Source organism: Falco cherrug, chromosome 2 (assembly GCF_023634085.1).
Source record: "Falco cherrug isolate bFalChe1 chromosome 2, bFalChe1.pri, whole genome shotgun sequence".
In the NCBI taxonomy this organism is placed as follows: Eukaryota; Metazoa; Chordata; class Aves; order Falconiformes; family Falconidae; genus Falco; species Falco cherrug.
In genome coordinates, this window is record NC_073698.1 from 18,062,653 (window position 1) to 18,081,340 (window position 18,688).

At 43.5% G+C, this 18,688-nt stretch overlaps 1 protein-coding gene across 8 annotated transcripts in view; it reads left to right on the plus strand.

Annotated features, from left to right (window-relative positions):
- Positions 1–18,688, plus strand: part of ELMOD1 (ELMO domain containing 1) — a 64,510-nt gene that overhangs the window by 25,851 nt on the left and 19,971 nt on the right. For 6 of the 8 annotated variants that reach the window (XM_055701567.1, XM_055701569.1, XM_055701566.1 and 3 more), the window contains 4 exons: positions 1,361–1,455; positions 16,550–16,695; positions 16,848–16,876; positions 18,071–18,168. In XM_055701567.1, coding sequence (XP_055557542.1) covers positions 1,439–1,455; positions 16,550–16,695; positions 16,848–16,876; positions 18,071–18,168 — 290 coding nt within the window. In that variant the 5' untranslated portion in view covers positions 1,361–1,438. Of the gene's footprint in view, positions 1–1,360; positions 1,456–12,875; positions 13,013–16,549; positions 16,696–16,847; positions 16,877–18,070; positions 18,169–18,688 lie in introns of all 8 variants that reach the window. The other 2 variants (XM_055701570.1, XM_055701571.1) reach the window with 1 other exon arrangement.

The window sequence follows — 18,688 nt, forward strand, 5'->3', positions numbered from 1 at the left end:
GGGGACAGTAACATGATTCAGCCAGTCAAAAACAATATAAATGAATGAAGCTTCCACTGTTCGGGGATTATGTATTTTTAGCAAGATGTATGTGATGTAATCCAACAAGATAGCTGCATTTTTCTAAACTTGTTCTGTTCCTGTCAGCAGGCAACAGCATGATATAAAACTCACAAGTTACAAAAGGGAAAGAATATGAGAACACGGTAGGGTGAGAAGGTTTTTATCTCTTCAGTGTTGATAGGCCCTGTGAAAGAAAATAGATTTGAGGTTCTCTAGATCTATAACTTTGTGACCAAAGAGGCTAGTTATTTAAGGCCTTCAGGTGCTTTTCAGCATGCTGCATGCAATGCTAATAATAAAAAAAAAAAACAACCCGGGCTCTTAAATGGTCTCTTAACAGCATAGCTTTCACTCAGGCCTGTGTGTGTTTGTACTAGTATAGAGCTTGAAAGTGTGATCTTGTTGCCTTTGTCTTGGATTAAGCTGTCCCACTAGCAGGTGTGTAGTGGTATCCTGTTTTCTGGCAGCAAGTAAAGATGTTTTGTTGCCTTTTGCAGCAAATGAAGTACAGTAATCTGAGAAGTCTACATCTCTTAGTCAAATATCACTTGTTTGTGAATACTCCATCTTAGAAACCTGAAGTAAGGGGGTGGTGACTGGGGAGAGTCTGCAGTGCCTGGGCAGGGTTATATTTATGATGTTTCTTCCTGTTCCTCTCCTCTACTGGAGCTAGATGGTAATCATAATGAATATTAACTGTAGGACACCAGATGTCAGGACAGATGGGCAACCTGGTCAACTGTATCTATTTTAGGACCTCATGTGTCATTTAATAAAGCTGGTCACCAGGAAAATTGATTACCTGACATCTACTGTAGTGAATTAAATCAGAACCCACTAGTAGCTCTTTGCTTAGGTACTACTTTTACCCAAGGTCTCTAAGCACTGTTGCAAATTCTGGGGGACAGAGGGCTTCTAACAGTAGTGAGCCTAGTGTCTCTTCAAACTGCTGCTTGGAAGCTGCTGTGAACCAGACATGTGTTTGAAGAACACAAGAAGTATTTGAAACTGTCTAGATTTTTCTTCAAGTTTTCTCACTTATTTCTGTACTCTTATTCAAATTTTTACTTCTCAGAAAAGAGACAAGGGTAGTACAGTCTGGTCAAAGTATATGCTCAGGCTGAGGAGTGCGGACAAATTATGTTGGTTTTTTTCAGTCTGTTTTTATTGACATAAGATTCCTTAACATCTTTGCTATGAATTTCCATAGATGTTTGTTTCAAAAATAATTTAGAAAACTGAAGTAACTTTTCTTTTTTCCCCTGTTAGTAAATACATCTCAATTCTATTTTTACAGCACTGATATCACCTGGAAAGAAGACGTCATCGGTGATCAACAGGGTACGACTCCAGCAACATAAACCAAACCATCACCATGAAACACTTCCTGAGGTAACTGTTCTGTATTTTTTTCAAAAGTGTTACATTATTCTAATTACTTCTGTGCGGCAGTCAGTTAAGTGATTCAGTGGTTACCGGTAGTACAGAACGTGGTGTAAACTAGTTTGCTTTCTGTTCACCTAGATTTTGCTATTTAATTAAAACTTTTATTTTAACATTTCCTTTCCAGTTCTTTATAGAAGTAGAGAATGTGGGAATTGTCTTGTGGGATTGGAGTAGTGATGTATCAAATCACTTGTGCCTGATAAATCAGGGGAAAAATAGCAGAAATAGTAACATACAATAGCACTTGAAAAATGTTGGGTGGTTTTTTTCCCCATTCTTGTCTGCTGTCTGGATTTTTGGAGTGTTATTTGTGAAAGTGCAAAAGGGGACATGCTTGGTGAAAATGTGAAAATGTTTTTGAAGCTGATCGTACTCAATTTGGGGAGAAAAGCCTATTCCTTGCTCCTATGTATGACTTGCAGCTCTTTCTGTATAAACTAGGGATAGAATGAGGGATTTGCAGACAACAGCTGTAGGTGCAGAGAGCTCATGTTGTCTTGGTTCTATAGTCAGTGGAGAGAGTTGAGCACTCCTAGAATAACAATACAGATCAAGAGCTTAATTTGTCTATAAACCAAAGAAATCATATTCTGTCTGGATGGGAAAAACCTTTCAAGAGGGATGAAACATATGTTTCTGTATAGAGCATCTGTCACTATATTTTTCTTTTTAGACTGTTTATAGCAAAAAATCTTATACATTATGGTTATCAGGATCATTATCTCTAGGCTGATCATCTGTAATGATTTTGCTGCCAAGCTAGCCTTGGCTTAAGCATTTCTGTGGAGTGTTTGGGTCAGTTTCCTCAGGTATCTTGAGCCAGCTGCAAAAGGACACTGTAAGCAGAACATATGCAGGTTAAAAGCATAAAGCAATTACTTATTTGCTAACACCCACAAAAGACAGCTGAGATTTAATGAGCCATTAGGCAAAGCATTAGTATGCTCACCACCATGATAGGCACCAGTCAGGAGGGAAAGGATTGGCCCCTGCAGCTCTGTAGATCCTGGATGGGCCCCAGTCTTCCACAAACTCTATCGATACTGGTCTGGTGACCTTATGGTTTGCAACTAGCCAGGCTAATCCCTGCAGTGCTTTTTCCTTTCACAATTTTATAACATTCCCATTTTGGAGCCTTCCTTCTTGGATCCTGCTAGTAATTGCCATCTCAACAGTCTTGCCTCCTACAATTTTTACCTTCGTTTCTTTGTGCAGACTTGCTCAGCAGCCTGACCCAAGGTCACAGATTGGTGCCATAAGGGATGTGGGTCATGAATCCTGCACAAATGGGACTTTAGCATACTGTGGGTGGGGTGAGAGCCTCCAGGTGGGGTCACGGAGTGTGTTACAGCTTGCTCCCATAATGACCTGGTATCTTTTGAGCCTAATGAAATTTTGTTTCCTCATGATGGAGAAACTGAGCTGCTGACAATTCTAAGCTGCCAGCTTTTCCAGACTACAGTAAACATTTTGCTTTTACCTTGAAACTGCTTGTTTCTGCCCTCCTTTAGCTGTCCTTGGTGTTTTTCCATGTTGGAGAAAGAGTGCTGTTCTGAATAGTTGGATTCCTGAGGCTGTCTTGAAGGAACTATCTCCTACTTTTTTTGCCATAGTATTTCTAAAGTCAGTGAATCCTAAAAGATTTGAGAGATCTTGATGGTAGTAGCTTCTTTTAAGTAGCCAAGGTAGATCAATTTATCAATAAGCAATTGCTTATCTAAATAGTACAATCTAAAACTTTGTCATGGTAAATCCAGTATTCTAAATGCTGAACAGAAAGTCAGATGGCTGGGAGGTGGGGAATACAGAGCACCTCAAATGGGAAAGCACTGTTGAAACAGTAAAGCTGTTGTGTTACTTAGAGGCATTTTATTTTACGTCAGTCCTTTGACATGAATTAATATGAGTACTGTACTGCTCATATTTTGTGAGTATAGAAGACGTGGGGATATGAAATAAACTGGGGTCATCCTCCAAGAAAAGCACTTCACTGGGGATACTGAGTTCTGTTGTATGTGTTGTGGTTGCAGGTTTATATGATAGGAAATAAGGCAGTGAAGTTTGGAGCTGCGTGGAGATAATACATGTGAGACAAAGATATTAAGCCTTCCAACTTGGAAATAGCTGGAAACAAGTTAATGTATGCTGTGTCCGCTAGCATTTGTCCATTACTAGTAGCAGCAGCCGCCCCAGAGCTTACTAAAAGCATGATTAACTGTTTGTGAAGATCAGATGCAGGGCTGAACATGCTGTACTGATGGCAAGGACTGGTCAGTGGCACAGTGTTTTTGCTGTTGCACAACATGGAGGAGACGCTGGAGCAGCAGATGCTAATGGCATAGATCTCTCTGTGTTTAAAACCAATGAGTTAAGTCTACACAAACTGCAAGTCATCTTGTTGACTGTGTCATAGAAAATGCCATAAAATGTATATAGAGAGGAGCAGGGTTTTCATCTGTAAAGTTAAGATAACCTTAACTGCTCTCTGAGTTATGATGGTAGTTTACCTGCAGTAACTTCACACAACAGGTATTCACTTGGAGACTCAAGAAGGACTTTCAACAGCTTTAAAATCCAGGTTGTAAGGGAAGACTCTCACATGTAGGCAGACTTGCCACTCAGCTGTGAGTCAGGTTTGTGCATTGGAGGCATGCTGCAGTCTCTGCTGCTACTATCAAAGTGCATGCTGCATTAGGGAGCTCTGCTACTACAATTTGTCTTCTAAACAAAATACTGCAGATGTGAGTGCAGGTAATGAGGAATTGGTGTAACTTGTGTGCTACTTCTGCTGTGCTTACTATTTATCTGTTGGACCATTAACATGACTTTTTACCAGCTTGATATCTCCTGTCCAACTTTTTAAAAAGTCTGTTTTGTATTTAATATCGCTGAATTCTCTTTTTTCATCCAGACCTTTCCATTTGAGAGTATGTTTATCCTTCAACCATTCTGTGATCCTGTGGTTAGTGAGGCTGAAAGGCAGCTATGGAAATCATCAAGTCCAATCCCCTTGCTCAAAACAGGATCAGCCACAACAGATTGCTCAGGGCTGTGTCCAGTCATGTTTTAAGAATTGCCAGGGATTGAGACTCTGCAGCTTCTCTGAATAACCTCTTATGATTGTTTAGAATCATAGAATCATTTAGGTTGGGAAAGAGCTTTAAGATCATCGAATCCAACCATGAGCCTAGCACTGCCAATTTCACCACTAAAGCATGTCCTTAAACACCACCTCTACACATCTTTTAAATATCTCCAGGGATGGTGACTCAACCACTTCCCTGGACCACCTGTTCAAATCCTTTCGTTGAAGAGATTCTTTCCTAATAGCCAACCTAAACCTCCCCTGGCACAACTGGAGGCCATCTCCTCTTGTCCTATCACTTTTTACTTGGGAAAAGAGACCAACCCCCACCTTGCTAAAACTTCCCCTCAGGTAGTTGTAGACAGCGATAAGGTCTCCCCTCAGCCTCCTGTTCTCCAGGCTAAGCAACCCCAGTTTCCTTAGAAGACTTGTGCCCCAGCCCCTTCCCCAGCCCCGTTGCCCTTCCCTGGACACGCTCCAGCCCCTTGACGTCCCTCCTGCAGCGAGGGGCCCAACACCGAACCCAGGGTTCGAGGTGCGGCCTCACCAGTGCCCGGTACAGGGGGCGGTCACTGCCCTGGCCCTGCTGGCCACACTGTTTCTGACACCAGCCAGGACGCTGCTGGCCCCCTGGCCACCTGGGCACACTGGGGGCTCATGCCCAGCTGGCTGTCAGCCAGCACCCCCAGGCCCTTTCCCACGGGGCAGTTCCCAGCCCCCTGCCCCAGCCTGTAGCGCTGCCTGGGGCTGGTGTGACCCACGGGCAGGGCCCGGCACTGAGCCTGGTTGAACCTCACACCACTGGCCTCGGCCCATCATCCATCCAGCCTGTCCAGATTCTTCTGCAGAGCCTTTCTACCCTCAAGGAGATCAACACTCCCGCCCAACTTGGGGTCCTCTGCAGACTCAGGGAGGGTGCACTCAAGCCCCTTGTCCAGATCATGGATAAGGATATTAAACAGAACTGGCCCCGGTACTGAGCCCTGGGGAACACCACGTGTGACCAGCCGCCAGCTGCATTGAACCCCGTTCACCACCGCTCTCCGGGCCTGGCCGTCCAACCAGCTGGTTACCCAGAACAGACTGCTCCCACCCAAGCCACAGGCAGCCAGGTTCTCCAGGAGACTGCGTGGGGAAACCTGTCAAAGGCTTTACTAAGGCCCAGGCAGACAACATCCACGGCCCTTCCCTCATCCACAAAGCCCGTTACCTTGCCGTAGAAGGAGATCAGGTCTGTCAAGCAGGACCTGCCTTTCATAACCCCCTGCTGGCTGGGCCTGATCCCCCGGTGGTCCTGTACATGCTGCATAAAGGCACTTGAGATGACCTGCTCCACACCCTTCCTCTGCACCGAGGTCAGGCTGGCAGCCTCTAGCTCCCCAGATCCTCCTTCTGGCCTTTCTTGCAGGTGGATGTCACGTTTGCTGACTTCCAGTCACCTGGTTAGCCAGGACTAATGATAACTGATGGGAAGTGGCGGGTCAGCACTTCTGCCAGCTCTGCCAGCGCCCTTGGGTGGATCCCATCTGGCCCCATAGACTTGTGTGTACCAAAGTGTTGTAGCGGGTGCCTGACCCTTTCCCCTTGGATTCTGGGGGCTTCATTCTGCCCCCTGCCCCTGTCCTTCCGCTCAGGGGGCTGGGTACCCTGAGCACAACTGGTCTTGCTATTAAAGACTGAGACAAAGGTGGCATCGAGTACCTCAGCCTCTTCCTCGCCCTTTGTCACTGTGGTTTCCCCCACATGCCATAGAAGACAGAGATTCTCCTTAGCCCTTCTCAAGTATTTACAGAAACATTTTCTGTTGTCTATTATGGCAGTAGCCAGATTAAGTTCTCACTGGCCTTGGTCCTTCTCATTTTCTCCCTGCATAACCTCACAGCTTCCTTGCAGTCCTCCTGAGTTGCCTGCCCCTCCTTCCCAGGGTCATCAACTCTCCTTTTTTTTCCCCCCTGAGTTCCAGCCAAAGCTCTCTGTTCAGCCCGGCTGGTCTTCTACCCCACGGGCTTGTCTTCCAGCATATGGGGACAGCCAGCTCCGGCGCCTTTAAGATTTCTTTCCTGAAGAAGGACTGGCCTTCCTGGACCCCTTTGCCCTTCAGGGGTGCCTCCCAAGGGACTCTGCCAACCAGGCTCCTAATCAGACCAACATCTGCCCTCCGGAAGTCCAAGGTGGCAGCTCTGCTGATCCCCCTCCTTACTTCTCCGAGAATGAAAAACCCTGTCATTTTGTGATCGCTATGCCCAAGACAGGCTCCAGTCATCACATTCCCTGCCAGTCCTCCTCTGTTCACAATCAACAGATCCAGCGAGGTGTCTTCCCTAGTTGGCTGGCTCACCAGCTGTGCCCGGAGGTTATCTTCCACACACTCCAGGAACCTCCTAGACTGTGTTTCCAGTAGACACCTGGTAAGGTGAAGTTCCCCACAGGAATAAGGGCTAACGATTGTGAGATCTACCAGCTGCTCTAAAGAATATTTCTTCTACCTCTTCATCATGGTTGGGCAGTCTGTAACAGACTCCCACCATATCTGCCCTGTTCGCCATCCCCCTGATTCTTACCGATAAACACTCAACCTTGTTGTCACCACTCTTAAGCTCTAGACAATCAAAACATCAAACCTGGAGTTTAGGTAGTGACTCTTACAATTTAAAACCAGTAACAAGAAAAATTAAAAGAACACCTTTATGTTTAGATGTAATTCCTGCATTTGTCTGTGCCCATGGCTGCTTGTCCTGTCAGTGGGCACCACAGGGAGGAGTTTGTTGTCTTTGCTACTCCCAACAGGTATTTATGCACATAGGTAAGATCCCCCTGAGCCCCTAGCTCTCAGTATGTCCTCCAACAAATGCTCCCAGTCCCTTTATCACCTTTGTGGCCCTTTGTTGGACCTCTTCTGTATGCCTATGTCTCTAGTACTGGGGAGCTCTGAACACAGTACTCCAGATGTGTCTCACTGAGGCTGAGTATAGACTACAATCTGTATTATCATCCACAAACATATGGAGCTTTAAGGGCCTTACATAAAAAGCAATGGGAAAGGTAAAACTTTGAGCATTGACTAGTCTTCTGCAATTGAAGCAATTGCTTAGTTTTATCAAAGTAACACTTGTACATCCTCATATTTAAAGGAAGTAAAAATATTTGCTTCATGCTATTGACAATACTGGCTAAACTATGTTTTACATGAAGGTGATAAATTTGTTCCTACTGATATTTAGGACAATAGACAAGTATTTAATATCCCTTTTAAAACTTATGACGTAGTGTTTTATTGCTTTTGATGTGTATTTACTTGACCCATGGGGCAGGTGGCTTAGTTTTGGCGCTGGGGATGTGTTTGTATGTGTGTTTTCTCTTTAAGGCTTACTCTGAAAGGCACCCTTTATCTCTTGCAAAATGGCTCAGCTCTGAAGTTACCTACCTTTGCTGACAGTCACCGTCTCTACTTTAACTGGGAAGTGAAATTGTTGTTGTAAAAGTAATTTAAAATGTGTCTCAATACATTTCTAACACAAAGTTCAGCCATTGAATGAGACAATTAAAAAGATAAGAGAAGGTACATGTTGCGGTGCCATGCAGTAAGACTGCTTTTAATAAACTGAAGTCCTACAGTATCTGAACCATTTCAAAACTTCAGAATAAGTCCTAAATTGAATCAGTTGCTTGTGCAGTCTCATTTCTCAGTCTCAATTGCTTTCTTTATTCCTGCCTTTCCCAGGATTGTACTACACATCTGAATAGTGAAGAAAGGGGCTGTGCTTCCACAAACAGCAGCTACTTTGATATCTAGATCTTTTATAAGAATATAATTTTAGACTGGAGGATCCTTAATTAACAGAAGTTCATCTACGGGTTTTCATCTACTTGTTTTAAACAGCTGCTGCTTTCCAGGGGAATGAGAAGCTTTTTTTTTTTTTAAAAAACAGTCCAGTACTTGGAATAACTCTAAACTGCTAAATTCAGGGGAGTGCTGTTGGCCAGTGAACTGCAGGACTCTTTGTTCCAAGGCAATGTCTAAATAAAATCAGCTGTTCTAGGTTTCTTTTCTTTCTCAGCTTGCTCTGATATGAATTATAACTAAAGTCTGAAATAAATCTTATTTCATAAAAACTGTTTCTCAGTAAAATATTTAATCTTTCAGTGCTTTCATCTTTGTATGGGGGTTTTGAGGAGTCTGTTAGTGACACTTTCATTTTGACTATAACTTATCTTAAACATCTGAAATAATAACAACTTGGAGAACCAACTGTAGCAGACACCTAGGTTTTTTCCATTCATTCTAGAAACCTGACACCTTCTCTTGATCGACTGCAAAACAGTCTGTAAGCACTAGCAGATTTTAAGCATAAGATTTGTCTTACTGGAGTCACATCAGATGAAATGAAAATCAAGCAAGCAAAAAGCGAGAGTAGGGAATGTGTGGAAAGCTGCTGTTAAAAACTACTCTTATGTCTTCCTTCGTTGCCACGGTGACTTGCTTTCATGTCTAAATGAAGAGATAAGATGGATTTCAGTTGTCAAGTCTGCAAAGGCAAAGAATGAAAAAAAATTCTTGTTTTGTAAAGGAGCTAATAGCAGATTTGCCTGTGGCAGATTGGTGTGTTTGTATGTTACTTCTTGTTTGACCTTGTATATACACTGTAAGTTATACAAATAAACTAAAGATAGCTAGGTTAATTAGCTCCTAGCAGGGTAGTGCCACTTGCTCACTCACCTATGTTGATAGCTTGTCATCCATAACTGATGCATCCTTGATTTCTCAAGCTATAATCAGAATTCTAAGGAGGGAAATATTTGTGTACAATACTTCCTTCTCTGAGCTGAGTCTGTCCATCAGGAAAGATAGTTGTGTAAGAATCTTTCCTATCCATAGGACCTAAAAGAGTACATACAGGAAAGAAAACAATGTGTAAGTAGATTGTGACTTTTATTTCATTATTTTAAAGTATTTAAAATTTTTTGTTGGGCTTTGCTTCTTTCACGCCCCACCCCACCCCAATTGTAGGTGTAGTCACTAGCACTGAGTATTTAGTTGAAGTTTTCATTTTACCCAAAGTATTTGTTCTGTTTTTTACTAGCTTTGAAAATACTAAGGTTCTGAAATTAGTGAGGGGATGAAACACTTTTTATTAGTTTCAAAAATGTTGCACAGTAATCAATCTTTAATTTTTTTCACATCAGGAATGAGCTTCACAACTTTGGAAACCTTTTGCTCAGTTTTGCTTCTGCCTGTTTATCATGGAAAAGGCTGTCTAGAGCCAGTGACCTTTAAATAAAAAGCCAGCTTTCATGAAAATGTGATGTCATACTGTCACTGGGAAGAGTTGTAAATTCTAATAACCATCATGTATGCCATTCCCATCACACTGGCCCAACATCAGTTGGGTTAGACAAGGGCAAACCATGAGACTCCATGCTGAGAACCACTTCTGTCCTTCCATTTGCAATGTCAGGGTGTGAAACAACATGCTCAGTTCTCTCTGCTTCTTGTTGCAGTGTGCTTTTTACCCCAGGCAAAGCAACACGTGCTGTGGAGAATAGAAGTGGTGTGACTGCAGCAGTGATACTCTTAATTTGTTTTCTATTTGGCTCTAAATTTCTCTGTGTCTTGCAAGGATCCCAGCAATTGTAGAACCACCTTTGTTCATCCGCTCCCTCATGGAAACCAACACTCCAGAACCTCTGCTGTGCCCCGTTATTGCTGATAAAGATCAATTGCTTCTTTGGTTTTGCAGCATTCCTGACAGTCCTTGCCAGGGTACTGACTACCTAATTTTTCTGTTGTTGTTGGGTTTTTTTTTGTTTCATTTCTTTTTATTTGTTAAAGCTGTTCTTAGCAAAAAATTAGAGCTCAGAAACAGTGTGACACACAGCAGGGAAGATATGAAGGAGTTAAAGGTAGAAGAGCAGGGAAGAAGGAGAGGTGAAATAAGTGCATATCCCAGCCCTAAAGTGATGTTTTCTAATTACACAGAAGAAACCTTTACATTTCCTGGCACTTCAGGCTATTGTTGTGGTAGCTTTAAGTGCTGGGTGGTATTCTATAAGTCTCTTCAAGACATGCAAGTGAATTCTACAGAATATTTTGCATTTCTGATCATTTTTTCTGCTTTTTTCTTCTTGGAACCCAAGTAACAAGTATATTTTTCTCAGAGCTCAGTGACTTTCTGTGAGCCACAGTTGGGAGAACTATACTGAGTTGCATTGGTTACTGCTCAGGAGCTAATAGGCAGCTTCTGATGTCTAAGTGACTGCTGGCATCAATGACTGGGAATGTGTAACCCTGACTTATGGGAGGATGGCTGCATGTGTTTCTACTCATACAGCATCCTTGGCAATTGAACTGCTTGTTGATTGGGCCTGTGTGCATCACAGAATGTTCAGGGTTGGAGGGGATGTCTAGAGATCATCTAGTCCACCCCCCTGCTAAAGCAGGTTCATCTGGATCAGGTTTCACAGAATCACATCCAGGCAGATTTTGAATGCCTCCAGAGAAGGAGACTCCACAACCTCTCTGGGCAGCCTGTCCCAGTGCTCTGTAACCTTCAAGGTGAAGCAGCTCTTCCTCATATTCAGGTGGAACTGCCTGTGTTGCAGTTTGTGCCTGTTGCCCCTTGACCTGTTGCTGGGCACTACTGAGAAGAGCCTGGACCCATTTTCTTGACACTTGCTCTTAAGATATTTGTAGACATGGATAAGATCCCTCTCATTCTTCTCTTCCCCAGGCTAACCAGGCCCAGCTCTCTCAGCCTTTCCCCATAAGGGAGATGCTCCGGTCCCCTCATCAGCTTTGCAGCCCTCTGCTGGGCCCTCTCCAGTAGTTCCCTGTCTCTCTTGAACTGGGGAGCCCAGCGCTGGGCACAGCACTCCAGATGTGGCCTCACCAGGGCAGAGCAGAGGGGAGGATCACCTCCCTCCACCTGCTGGCCACTCTTCTCCTGATGCACCCCAGGGTCCCATTGGCCACCTTGGCCACCAGGGCACACTGCTGGCTCATGGGCAACTTGCTGCCCACCAGAACTCCCAGGTCCTTCTCTGCAGAGGTGCCCTCACCTGCCCTGTTGCACGGAGTTGTTCCTCCTGAGGTGCAGGACCCTACACTTGCCTTTGTTGAACTCCATGAGGTCCCTCCCTGCCCAGCTCTCCAGCCTGTCCAGGTCTCGCTGAATGGCAGCACAGCCTTCTGGTGCATCAGCCACTCTTCCCAGTGTTTCATCAGCAGCAACTTTGCTGGGGGCACACTCTGTCCCCTCATCCAGGTCATTGATGAGTAAGTTGAACAGGGCTGGACCCAGCACTGACCCCTGGGGCTGGCTACATTCAGTGAAGACTGAAGCAAAGAAGACGTGCAGTAGCTCTGCCTTCTCTGTGTCCTTCGTCACCAGGGCACCCCCCTCATTCAGCAATGGGCCCACATTTTCCCTAGTCATCCTTTTCCTGATGATGTACTTGAAGATGCTGCTCTTGTTGTCCTTGACCTCCCCCACCAGATTTAATTCCAAATGGACCGTAGCCTTCCTTGTTGCCTTCCTGTGTGCTCTGACAACATCCCTATGTTCCTCCCAAGTGGCCTGTCCTTTTTTCCACATCCCGTAAACTTCATTCTGTTTGAGTTTTACCAGAAGCTCCTTGTTCGTCCATGCAGGCCTCCTGCCCCCTTTCATAGATTTTATTTTTTTTTTTTTACTCATAGGGGTGCACCTATTCTGAACATCTTATTATACAGGTTTTTTCTTTGGTTTACCTGAATAGGTGTTTGTATGAATTCTTGTAATGCACTTTGCCTGTATAGGCAGAAATCTATAGGTCTGTACAGCAGCATGTAATACAGGAGGAGAAGGAGCTTGTATCAGGACGAGGAAGAGGAAAGTGCAAGTCTCTGAGGAACACCTTCATTTCTGTAATACTTCAGTTCTTAAAGGTCACCTTGGGATCTTAAGTATCACTGTACGTGATTACACAAACTGCTGGTGAAGCACACTATTTTCTGTACTGAGAAAACCTGTGAAGGCAAGCAGAAAAAAAACAACCCAAAAACACAGAAGAGGTTGAGCAGAGAGAAGGTTTGGAACTGTCTCCTAAACCAAACCAGAAATGAATGCCACAGTGTTGTGGTCAGACACATGGCTCAAGCTATGCTTCATGTGGGCTCTTGTTGACAATAAGCTATGTTTTATTTTATAGCTGCCACTGTCTCTACTTTGCTTACATGAACTGAAGTGTGTAGTGGCTAACATAGAACTTGACTTACATAATCACTAGTATGCTTTTATTACAGGACTTCTGCAAGCAAGTATTCCTTTTTATAAAGAACAACCCTTTGAAAACCAAACTTGTGTTACTTTTTGTCATTCATGTTACTAATGGAAGATTTCAACTGTAAGCTTGAGATGGATGAGTAGTAGAAAACTGAAGGTATCCACTAAGGCTAATTTTCTTCTATCAGTTACTTAGTCAAAACTAGTGTGTGTTTGCTTTATTAGTAATAGCTGCTAAGTATATTTTAGTGTATCACAGATGTAGTGTTTGTGTGCTGTAGTGATGCGTTATTAGTAGATGCATTTTTATTAATCTTTGTGAAACCGCAGCCAAAGCAAAACTTTAGTGGGGAAGGTGGTTGCAACCATGTGGTCACAGCTCTATTCCATTTAGAGTTTTTCCTTTCATTTGCAAATCTGCCATTGAGCCTAAAGGCAACATATAATTCAAAGGTACCCAGCTTCTTCGCCCCACTCTGCAACTTTACCCACATCACACAATGCAGTAAGAAACAAGGCTTTAAGTAATGAAATGGGTTGTGATGCTTCAGCCCTGGAGGCAATTTAGTGTAGGCATGAACTTTCTCAAAGGGCTTGTGGTTTTTATGGGAGCTATCTTGCTCATAAGAAGAAAATCTTCTTACATAGGCTGTTAACACGAAGTTGAGTATTTCCTCCCTTCTTTCATATAAATGAGCTCTTTGGGTAGTGAGTTGCTCTAATAGAGACCTAACCTTTGGAAAACAAAGGAAGCCAAAAGAAAGCACCATACATTTCTACTATAAATGTATGGTGAAAACCCAGAATTTTGTTTTACTGCACTCTACCTGCCTGTTTGTCATTAACCTCTTGTATTAATTTCTCTGGGCCTTCAGCCTGACTACAGAGTTGGGATGTTCTGAGGAGGCTGAGGAATAGGCTGTGTTTGGATTCTTCAGGGATGATGGACTAGTAAAATCTGTGAAGGCTGATATCAAATGTTTACTGGAAAGCCAAGATGCCTGATGTTAGCCTGTGGGTTTTTCAAGCTGCTACTAAAGGTTGCAGTTGCAGGCATTAGTTGACTTTATATGAGACTGACTTACACTTCTGACTGTTAAGAACTTAAAAGAATAGCAGCTTGGTTGAGGACGGACTTGCCTCTTGGTAACTGGTCTTGTTCTTAGTGCTGAAGATGATAACCTGCTTTGAAGCACATAAGAACTCCTCACAGTAGTGTGTTCTGGCCCACCTTGGGATGGGGGTGGGAACACAGGACAGACAGATGATGACAATAATGCCCAAATATTTTAGTGTCAGTAGCTGAAACTTTTGCTTGTCTAAAACTTGGTTCCAGCGTGGGAGTGATTCCTCATTCTTTAGGTTTCACTTTGTCTAAAATAGAGGCTTCCTGTTGCATAAAGACAAGGGGGGTTGCCTGCATGCAGGCGTTTTAGAGTGTTAAGTGAATTAACTGAAAGTGTGAAGATAAAGTGGATGCTTTTAAAGCACGTTAAATAGTTGTGTGGATGCTCTCCACTTAAACATAAAATGGCTTTAGTTCCCTTAGCTTAATCTCCCTTCAAAGGCGATTAGACTAAAGTGAACATAAAGCAGATTAAACTCCCGTGTGGACATATTAACATGAGTTAACTTATCTTCCCTTCCTTGAATGTCCTTCTACACCATGCCCTTCAGAATGTTCTTAGGAAGTGAAGGAGCTCTTCAAGCTTTATTAAAGCTGTAACTGAACTGAGTATCTGGAATTCAGTATTTCAGAATAACCACTGCACTCCATTGAAAAAGATAATACAGAGCCTCCTAACAAATGACTTGCTTTTGAAAGCAACAACAGCACGTGGAGGAAGTAACGAGCTAATGATATATGCATACACAGAGGCTTAGAACATAATGGACCAAATTATTTTTGACCATTTGATGGCAAGCTAACATATCGAAGCTGTGTTGATGTTCTCCCATAATATAATCCTAGAGAGGCTGAAGTTGAAAGGGAGCTCTGGAGGTCGTCTAGTCCCCTCTCCCTGCTCTAGCATGGCCACCTAAAGCCAGTTGCCTAGGATCATACCCAGGTGTCAATGTTCCCATTGTCAGGTCTTTGCAATTTGCCTTTTCTGAGATGTGCTTCTGAATCCAAGGACCCTTGGTGGATCCTCTTCCCCACCTGAAGACCTGGTGCACCCTGTGGAGGTTGGCAATTGAGTAACATGGCAGGATTTGTGCCTTTATAGCTGTAAAAACAAGAAAGCTAAATTGTGTCCAAATAAATTATAGCCCGTGAAATCTGTTTTTGGGGTGTGTTATGTAATTGTGGTAGCAGTATGTGGGCTTTGGTAGCAGCTGCAATGCTAACAGACTTTAAAATAGAGCATTTCTAATGTATGCAGCCTTTTTCAGGCTTTCATAGGACCACAGGATAGTTCAGACTGGGAGGGATCTCAGCAGGTCTCTGATCCAAACTTCTGCTCACAGCAGGTCAACTCTGAGGTCAGACTGGGCTGTTCAGGGCTTCTGAACATAAGGGTTTCACCTTATGTCTAGGCTGAACTTCTTATGTTTCAGTTTATGACTGTTGCCCCTTGCCTTCCTGCCCTGCACCACTGTGAAGAGCCCAGCTCTGTGTCCTGCACGGTCTTAACACAGGCACTGGGGGCTGCCGTTAGGTCCCCCTGAAGTTATCTCTGCTCTAGGCTTAACAGCCCAGCTTTCCCAGCCTGTCCTCACAGGGTCTGTGCTCCACAGTCTTGGGGACCTTCCACTGAAATCCATCCAGTTTGTCAAAGTCTGTCTTGTATTGCTGGGGCTCAGAACTAGATACAGTATCTAAATAAGGGCTGGCTTGGCTTACTGTCAGCTCTGTACTCTGAGAAATTGCGCAGCATCAGTGCTGTATAACAGCTGATCTTGGGAGAACTGGCAGTCCTCAGGACAGTTCTCAAACACCTTCCTTCTTGAAAGAGGGGAAGCTCTGGTTTCCTTAGTTGTCACTCTTCACTCGGGGGACCTGGCATGATTGCCGATTCATGTTTGTTGGGATAACCAGCCACTCTGCTTGCAGCAGCTGGATGCAGAGGCCAAGCTAAGCCAGGGTGTAGTGCAGGGGTCCTCAAACTACGGCCTGCGGGCTGGATACGGCCCCCCAGGGTCCTCGATCCGGCCCCTGGTATTTACAGAACCCGCCTGCCACCCGCCCCTGCCACCCCCCGGGGTTGGGGGGGGGAACCAAGCAGCCGCAGATGACTGCCTGCCACTTCATCCGCGTGCTGGCCCCCTGTTTAAAAAGTTTGAGGACCCCTGGTGTAGTGGCTCCCTGGATCCTCAGCAGCCAAGGTAACAGGGTGGACTATGCTCCCTTTTCATGTGGTCCTGTTTCCCCAAAGCATTAGTGGAAACTATATGGCCTTTTATTTCAAGGGAACAAAATTTTTTTAGAAATAATCTTATAAGAACTCGGGAGTTGACTTACTCTGTGCTTTCAGTTCTGGTGCTTTGTGTGTGGTTTTTCATGTTGGCTAAGACTAAAAAGCATGATTTAACACTTACCAGAGTAAGAGTTGCAGTGTGAATGCTGCTTTGCTTTAAAGGTGCCCTTAGGCAATGGGAATTTCCGGTGAGGAAGTGCCTTCTATTTGGGTACTGACCTTGTTGAAGTGAACTCCGCTCAAGATGCTTATTTTCAGGCTTCTTCTTTTGCCAGGATGTTTCTCCAGGTATGCCTGTACTTCTACTGCAAATGCTTGTGGCGCTGCCTGAAATTTGTGGTCAGGAAACTAACAGGTCAATGTGAATTGCAAAGGATCTGTTACAATACCAAACCTGGAGCTGCCCGAACTATGAAAATAGGTAACCGCAAAATAGTTAGTTCTGCATGCCTTTGTACCTTTCTGCATGTGCTAAAAATAGTATGACTTCATTCTTATAAATAAATTGTTCAATGAATCCAATATAAATTTAGCTTGTCTGATACGGTGCTTTCAAACACTGTTCTCTTTCAGAGGCGTCACTGAAAGGTTCAAAAAGTAAGGTGAGTGAAAGATTTAATCGTTTACCTTTTCTGTTGTCCTGTGCAGTTGGTTTGTTCAGTTTGCTATTTTCTCACCCCCCAAAATCACTTCAAGATTTGATATGATTTTACATTAAAATTATCTTCTACTGAAGAGAAGTGTTTTCACAATAGCAGGTGATCTAGCAATGTCAGAGAGTGTCCTGTGCTCCAGGGACAGGCATGCCATGGCACTGATAGAGTCAAGGGGGCAACAGGACACGGTGGAGATGAGGGTGATGTGTTGTAATTAGGGGTTTCTTGGCTTGATTCCTCATCCTGTCTTAAATTTTCTGTAATCTGCAGTCAGTCGCTTTACCCATTTTACACATCAGTGGGTTTTTTTGTCTGGAAAGCAGGGATAAAAGAGGCTGAAGGCAACAGTACCTAGATAGCCAAGACAACTTTGTTCTCTGCTTTCCTTTTAAATATATTAATGGAGAAGAGCCTCTGTAGTTTCATCCTTTCACTGTGGCACTGGTTCTGCTAACCTAAATTCTTCTCACAAAGCATTTGTGTATATGTTAAATAGCATCATTTAGTCATCCATTTCTCTTTGGCATGAGAATCAGTGATGTTGAAAAGCTTACCCTGGCATTAGCAAAAACAATGTCCTCTAGCTCAGTATAGTACTTCTAGCACAAACAGAAAGGCAGAATGTTACTTAAAAGCTTGCCTTTAAGCAATTGTGTAGTTCTGAGATTAAGCACCAGAAAGTTCAAACTCTTAATTTTTGGAAGACATGTCGATTTTTGAATACTGAACTTCCGGGGCACATCTACAAAGTGCAATGATATACAAGAGAAAGGAAAGATATTGTGCTGCGAGAGGAAACATCAAATGAAGGCTATCAATTCCAGGGTAATTGGGTGAATGGTCTGAAGCTGCTTGGTGATCAAACACCTTAGTGCAGATCATCTTTACTGGCAGCTGCTACAGAACTGTGATAGACAGACTACAAGGGCATGGTAAAGCAATTGAAGTTCTTATGGGGCTAGTACTCTGAAACTAGTCAGTAGGGTTGAATAGACTGGAAAGGGGGGGGATATAGAGAGAGAGTTGGGTCTTCTGGGCTCTTAATCTTAGAAGCTTTGGGGTATCAAATTTACTGTTGTTTAACTTGCATTGGTTAATAGCTTCCATAAGAATTAATATGTGTTTAAAACCTCTTTTTAGCGGCTGCAAACTTCAGTAAGTGTTCACCCTGATGCTATTGAGAAAACGATAGATGACATCATGGAACTGAAAAGGATTAATCCAGATATAAATCCACAGTAAGTTCATGGTTTCCCTACATAACAAACAGGAATTATTAATTTTCTTAGTGCCTAGGTCTATGGAGTACTGATGCTCTATACTTACTGTGGCACAAAATTTGAAGATGAACTCTGTCTTTCAGCATAAAACTCCAACTTAAGCTTTGCTGTCGAAAAGCCGATGGAAAAATGAATGCTCTTGTATGGTGACTGTAATAGGCAAGTCCTGAGTCTCTTATATTTTGCTGTTTCCTGAATCATTCTTAGTATATTGTTGATGCATTGATTTTTATGGGGGCCACTTCCCCAGGGCACCCATACCTCCAAGGCAGGTGGGTCCTGGCAGCGGCAACGGTGGCTTCTTGGCAAGGCTGTATGTGGCTTTTTGAGTAGGGAAGAAGTCATCTGGTTGTAACTGATATAAACTGTATACTGTTTTATGTTTGAAAACTGCCTTTAATTATCCAAACACAAGTTTTAATAATACAATACAGCTGGTATTTTTTTAATGGCACAAGATGTTAGTGGTAAGAAGAAA